The sequence below is a fragment of the Centruroides vittatus genome, unplaced genomic scaffold (assembly GCF_030686945.1).
Source record: "Centruroides vittatus isolate TY-2023 unplaced genomic scaffold, ASM3068694v2 contig_790, whole genome shotgun sequence".
Taxonomy (NCBI): domain Eukaryota; kingdom Metazoa; phylum Arthropoda; class Arachnida; order Scorpiones; family Buthidae; genus Centruroides; species Centruroides vittatus.
This window is the reverse complement of record NW_027122510.1, coordinates 469504-476057: the sequence shown is the minus strand read 5'-3', so window position 1 is coordinate 476057 and position 6554 is coordinate 469504. Positions and strand designations below refer to the sequence as shown.

The window sequence follows — 6554 nt, the reverse complement described above, 5'->3', positions numbered from 1 at the left end:
ATTGTACTTGACTGGTAATGAATACGTTTGACCGATGATAATGTGTTGCTCCTGCTGCTGGTAGCAGGAGCAACACATTATCATCAGTCAAACTTATTTAAAGTTCGAGGAAAGTTGTCTTGTCTATCCACTTTACATAGGCGTTAATTGATCCTTCGTAAACATACCCAATGAATCAACTATAGTTAATAATGTAAGAGTTGCTTGTCAACTTTAGTCAGTTGCCTGAGGATCAGTACACTTTATATTATTATCATATGTAATCAGAATCGATTATGTCGTTTCCATTTCTTTTTGATTTCCTACTTTTCTTTCCTTTCTTCTCCTCTAACTATACAAAAGTCTGATTGTGTTCAATGCACAATCCGATTCAAGCAGTGGCTCTTCCTGCACTTTCGTCTTTGTCGAAATTAGGAATGTCCCGATACCGTAAAAGTATCAATATCGATGTCACAAGTAATTTTAAAATATCGATACCGGTATCGGTCTTAAAGTTTCGATACCGGTCAGTACCGGATATCGAATCTGGAAATCTTGCCGGATGTCGCTGCTCAGTCTGTGACCTCATCTTCCAGTTGTTTTTACTGCTGAGAAGGTATTGCACTCATTACAATGAAGGCTGAATTGGCCCATAGAAGCATTTAATATTGGAAACAGCGCCAAGAAATGCCGTCAGTGTCAACACCCCAGAGAGACACTTGCGCACGTGGTCAATCACTGTCGTCCTAATATGGTCCAGATCACTCGAAGACACAACAGCGTCCTCCAAAGGTTAATCAACGCCACAGACCGCAGCAACTGCACACTCTACACGAACCAGACGATCCCTGGCTTTAACGACTCCTGCCGACCGGACATGGTTCTTATCAACGACAACGTGAAGACAGCCACAATCGTGGACATCGCGATACCATTTGAAAACGGCCCAGATGCGTTCGAAATAGCACGTCGCAGTAAACTCAGCAAGTATCACAGCCTCGCACAACACTTCAAGGGACTAGGCTATGACACCTACTTAAACGCTTTCATCGTCGGCTCTTTGGGAGGATTTGACCAAGAGAACATATCAACCACACAAAGACTTGGAATCTCCAAATCCTACTCAACATTAATGTTCACACTTATGGCGAGTGACGTTATCCGTCATAGTCGCGAAATTTACAATAACCATTTATCGCGAAAAAATTAAACAGGCAACCAGAGCCCATGTCACGTGATCCACACTTTTTTGTATTGCACAAATTTGTCTATGTATACCTTTTCTACACCTGTACATAACCATTACATCCCATTTATATCTTTTGTACAGCAGGCTATGAGCCCATGGTCGCGGCTACTTACATAGCTTTTATATATCTCTGTAATTAAATATGTATAATATTCTCTGCCAAATAAAGGCTTTTCATCTTTTGTTCCTTACTACAGGGGTGAATATACTTTTCGTTTCGTATGGATCGATCTGTGAGATTACATCAGAGTAAGAGGGTTTCTGATTCGGCTGCGAAATTCGATTGTCTGTGAAAAATGTAACGATACCAGACCCGAAACTCGAGGAAAAGTATAAAGCAAAAAAGTACTCGGTATCAAAGGAAATTACCGATATGGTATCGGTATTGGCAGTATCGGGACATCTCTAGTCGGAATTTGGATTGTTGTCAAAGACTGATGATCCCTTCTCTTGGAAAGAATTCGCCTACTGCTATAACTAATATACTGTATATATAATTATGTAATAATACACCTTTATATTAATTTAGAGACATTAAATTTATTGATGATAGATATTGAAAGTATTTCACACTGTAAATAAATTCTCTACATTAAAAGTTACGTAATACTCAAATGTTTTAATTTATATAACAAGAATATAATATGGAATTATATCTTAAATAATACGTTGAGATATCAAAGATCACTTATTCATAGATTTAACTTCAACGAGAGAATTTTCTAGGTCTTGTTTTTTTGAGTTTTCGAAAAGCATTTCTTTACGGTTCACTATATCTGAACCAATATATTTGAACCTTCCTTTAGAAAATCTTTGCTGGATTGATTCTTCATACATTTTAACATATTCTTCGTTTTTTCGAAAGAAATCTTCATTCTGTTTTACTATATTAACAAATTCGTTTGGATCCAAATCCGATAATTCCCCTCCATATTCAATAGGAAGATATTTTGGATGTATAAATTTGTGCAAAGCCGTCGTTTCACTGTGAAAAAATATCTGTAAAGAAGTGAATCGTTAATTTTAAGTAATAATAACAATTTATTTTTATAGTCCTTCAGGTCACAGAAAATTATTTTTAGTAAAAAAATTCTTATTTTATTTAAATAAGAAATTACTTACTCGTTTCTGTATTTTTACGGGAAGTAATGGCATTAAAATTGTCTCAAATATCTTTACAATCCGATTTACATTAACGTAATGAATTTCTTTGATTCGTACTTGACTCGAATTCCTCTAAAATACAAAAATAAAAAGAAGTATTATGAATTGGAAGGCACTTTTATATTTAAAGTTACATTTAAAATAAAATTACCCAGATATAACCAGGATTTTTGAAAATTCGCTATTAAATTTCAATAATGTAAGCTATTCATTTATATATGTACATAAATTAGAATGTTTGTTTGTTTGTTTGCTATAAACTCCTAAGCCGTTCGACCAATTGCTACGAAACTTGGCAGCTGCGTCTATATACCCCTATCTTACATAACGTCGTACAGTACATCCCATCTCAAAATATCTATTGGACATTTCTGTAAATCAATTAATTTCTATCTACATTCGAGTTGCTGATTTACACGTAGCGCCATCTATTGGCAAAAAATTTAACAAAATAATAAACTAAATATAATTCCTATAAATTATATAGCGCATCGTAGTCGCGTACAATCGAACCTGTTACCCCGTGAAAAATCTATAAGTACAGTATTTTATTTTCCACATCTAATGATTCGAGTTTTCTCATTCGTGAACGAAACTTTCTTAATTCTAATAAGCACTCTCCAGTAGCGGAGGGCATAAACCCACTGAACACTGGTAGTTAGATGTAGGTTCGGTCATGGTATAAAGGCTGGCCACGTAAAGTTTTCCGGGCTTTCTTCACCTAAATAGGATCCAGCTTCCCATAAAAGTTTTCGTGGTATGTTCCCCCCGGCAGATCGCTCACGTGTCGTGCTGCGATAACCAAATAAGCCAAACTAATTCTAACGAGAGATTATTTATTATGACATCGTCACAATGCCGGACTGCGACTTTGCTTCTCAATTTTTACTAGTTGTTTTGCCCCTGTACATCATACTTCTCCTGTTAGCAGTGGAGTCGTGCCGGTTATCTAACTTCGTTCAGGGGAAAATTTAAATCGAATTAACGTGACATTCATTCCAAATCTGAAGTTTCTATTCTGTTAATCTGGGATTACTGTACCTATGCTTTGTATATCCGGTCTCAAAATTTATGTACCTAACTCGTTTCTCGAGTTTAAGGAAGGACAGCGAGACATAGATGGACAACAGTAGAAATTATCTTTAGATTATCCGGAGAAAAACACACGAATTACCTTTCAAATAATAATATCTAGTTAATCAGTAGACATTGACCATTCTCTCTTCTGGGAGAAATTCAACGACTACTTACTTTAACCCCCTTTTGCAACTCTCTCTTCTTCCTATTGGACCCAGCGGTATGGTGGCATTATGGATGGAACAGTTTTTTAGAGGTAGAGATAAAATTATGATATCTGAAAAGTTTAAGATATCATATACCAGTGAATTTGTGCCATTTTGTACCATTTATGCATGGTGATAAACGTGACAACGATAGACTAAAATAATCAAACTCTGTATATGGCTTTCGTTTTAATATTTATGATATAATAGTATTTGATTTATATAACTACAGAGGTTATCTTAAAGGTTTATCATACTATGTGACCATATATCTAACACATTTTCAAAATTCTTTAGTCCTGTACTGTACTCAATGTAAAGAATTTTTAAAATGCGTGATACAGTAGAGCGTCGATAAGTGGAACGTCGGCAAGTGGAATGGCCGGAAAGTGGAACGATTTTCAGTCGGACTGTGTCGTGCTGAATCGAATGTTTTTGATACTAAATTTACTTCTAAAGTATAATTTTCATGTTTTTATATTCTTCAATATATTTATTTTGTTTGTACAAAATGCAGAAATAATTTTTAACGATACGATAGCCTCGATGATTATTATAAAAATTTTCGTTAGGCTTAAAATCGACGAAAATTCAACACGAAGCGACACGCAACGGAGAAAAATTCAACAGGAAGCGATACGCAACGGAGAAAAATTTGAACATCGGACAGGTTAATGTATTTTTTCGTACAAAGTCGGAAACTGGAACAAATCATTAACTGGAAGGACCCCAGTTCCCAATTGGTTCCACTTATCGACGCTCTACTGTATTAGGCACTTGGTGTTTTAACCCTTACGTAAGATAACATTGGTAGTTATATAAATCAAATACTATAATAGAAGAGTTTGAAGTACTGTACAAAAGAATTACTTACAAGTATTAAAGATATCATGGTGTTCACGAATCTTGGTGTAATTTGTAACATGTGCCTTAAGGTTAGTCCTTGCGTATTTATAATTATAATCAATCCATTCTCTTGCATTCGATGTAAATTCAATACTAACTCTAGGGATAGGAATGAAGCACGACACAAATGTATTACGAGTGTTTCCGATGGATTCCATTGTTCTGTAAATAAAAAGAAATTCGAATACTATTCAATAATAAATGTTTATTTTTTATGTATATTGTAATAATGCATGCAATCGGTTGATTAGTTGGTGGTATAAGATAGTGCACTTCGAGAACGATCTGCTAAGAGGTATTACCTGAGACAAAGTATAGGTTGTTTACCTATCTTCTAATACTGCTGTCTTGGCCATTTGCTCTTTTAATCACAAATTTTAAAATTGTACACGAAATATACAGCTTATATCTTTTCAAGGAGTGGTGTACTCGTTACAATATAATAAAATTTTGCTCTATACATTCAGAAACATCGGACAAAAATGCTATTTTAAAAATATTTAGTATGGTTTCTTGGGATAAGGCAACGAGATAAGAGGGCAATATGTTAAAAAGGCTGCCTCCCAGAAGGATTTTATACAAGAAATTGGACCCTGTTTCGGAGTTAGACACGTAAAACAAACCGGAAAACTGCATGCATTATTTTATAATCATCATAAACTAAGAGAAAACTTACTGATTTCTATTAACCCAATAAGTCGGCCATTTTGATCAGGTTTTGGTAAGATTTTACAACAGTTTAAATGTAAAATTCCTTCTAATTTTGATGGGAGAAGGTTCTTAAAAAACGATGAATGTTCGATTCTTCTAGAATAATAGTTTTTCAGCAACTGAAGCGATTCTTCCAGATTAAACTTTCTTGCACGAAGAAATCCAAGAAGAAATATGTCGTCCATTCTGCATTTTATTCCATTATCGTCTGAAAAGTTATTGAAAAGTGGTATATATTTATTTATTCTCAAAATATGAAACATAAAATAACGAGTGATCCTATTAATAAAAACACAGAAAATATACATTTAAGAACATCGAAAGCAAGAGATAAACAAATTAGAAATTACGTGTTAAAATTGCAAAAATTTATACAATTTAAAATGATATTTTACATCTATTTACTGATACTAAATTCGGATTTCCTTAATTTATTAAAACCTTATTAAATTTGATATCTAATTAAAAATAAATTACGGTTGCTGCAGTAGTTAGTACGATATATTCTTGTATATATAGTTACAATAGTTAAACTCTTGACTAGTCAAATTATTTGTACATTGTAATAAATTTACATTACGCAGTACTTACTTATAAGTTTTTTAAAATCGTCAAGCGCTCTTTCATCCCATGGAAATTCTTCAATTTCCTCAGGAAACATTTTGTATAATCCATCCATTTTTTACATTCAAAAAAGTGTTGCTTCTATATCCGAATATGATGAACTCATTTATAGTATACATAACAATGTTATCTCATTATTTAATCTTTGATAATACGATAACATATTGGATTTTTACTCTTTCTGCTCAGTATTAAGAGGGCTTTTTTTTCCTTATATCCATCGTAGGTTTGGCTCATGAAAAATCCCTGGAATTCGAACCCGTATCCTCCAGTACTTCGTTAGCAGACGTTAAGAAATCTAACATTCGAACGAAATTAAACAATTTCCTTCATTAAACTTAACATAATCAGCTAATCAAAGCAATGAGAGAATTGTGGATATCGACAAACATTCCATTGAATGAATTCTGAACTTTTTATCCTTATCTATTAATAAACTTTGCTACTGTTATCAGTGAGCTTATTGGATGGAGAATCGATCGATCCATTTAATGACCTTTCGTGACTTCCGTGTTTGTTTATTAGGACAGTAATTGATGTTTACACAACGTACACAAATGCTAGAAAATAAACTTATCTTAACACAGTCAATTATGAGATAAAGAAATGTAAGTAAATTAAACCATTTTAATTAATGG

The 6554-nt window shown here is 33.7% G+C and overlaps 1 protein-coding gene across 1 annotated transcript; it reads right to left on the bottom strand.

The window, feature by feature from the left end:
* Positions 1–1864: 1864 nt before the first annotated feature.
* Positions 1865–6118, bottom strand: LOC136981721 (alpha-tocopherol transfer protein-like). The gene is made up of 5 exons (XM_067278069.1): positions 5884–6118; positions 5258–5500; positions 4550–4743; positions 2351–2464; positions 1865–2227 (listed from the first exon to the last, which is right to left on the bottom strand). The coding sequence occupies exons 1-5, from the start codon at positions 5969–5971 to the stop codon at positions 1913–1915; spliced, it is 954 nt and encodes a 317-aa protein (XP_067134170.1). The 5' UTR covers positions 5972–6118; the 3' UTR covers positions 1865–1912.
* Positions 6119–6554: the final 436 nt, after the last annotated feature.

Coding starts and splice junctions, on each gene's coding strand:
- LOC136981721 (XM_067278069.1), bottom strand. CDS start 5,971: ATGGATGGATTATACAAAATGTTTCCTGAGGAAATTGAAGAATTTCCA. Junction 4,744..5,257: donor TATTGGGTTAATAGAAATCA/GTAAGTTTTCTC, acceptor TTTTATTTACAG/AACAATGGAATCCATCGGAA. Junction 2,228..2,350: donor CCGTAAAAATACAGAAACGA/GTAAGTAATTTC, acceptor ACTTCTTTACAG/ATATTTTTTCACAGTGAAAC.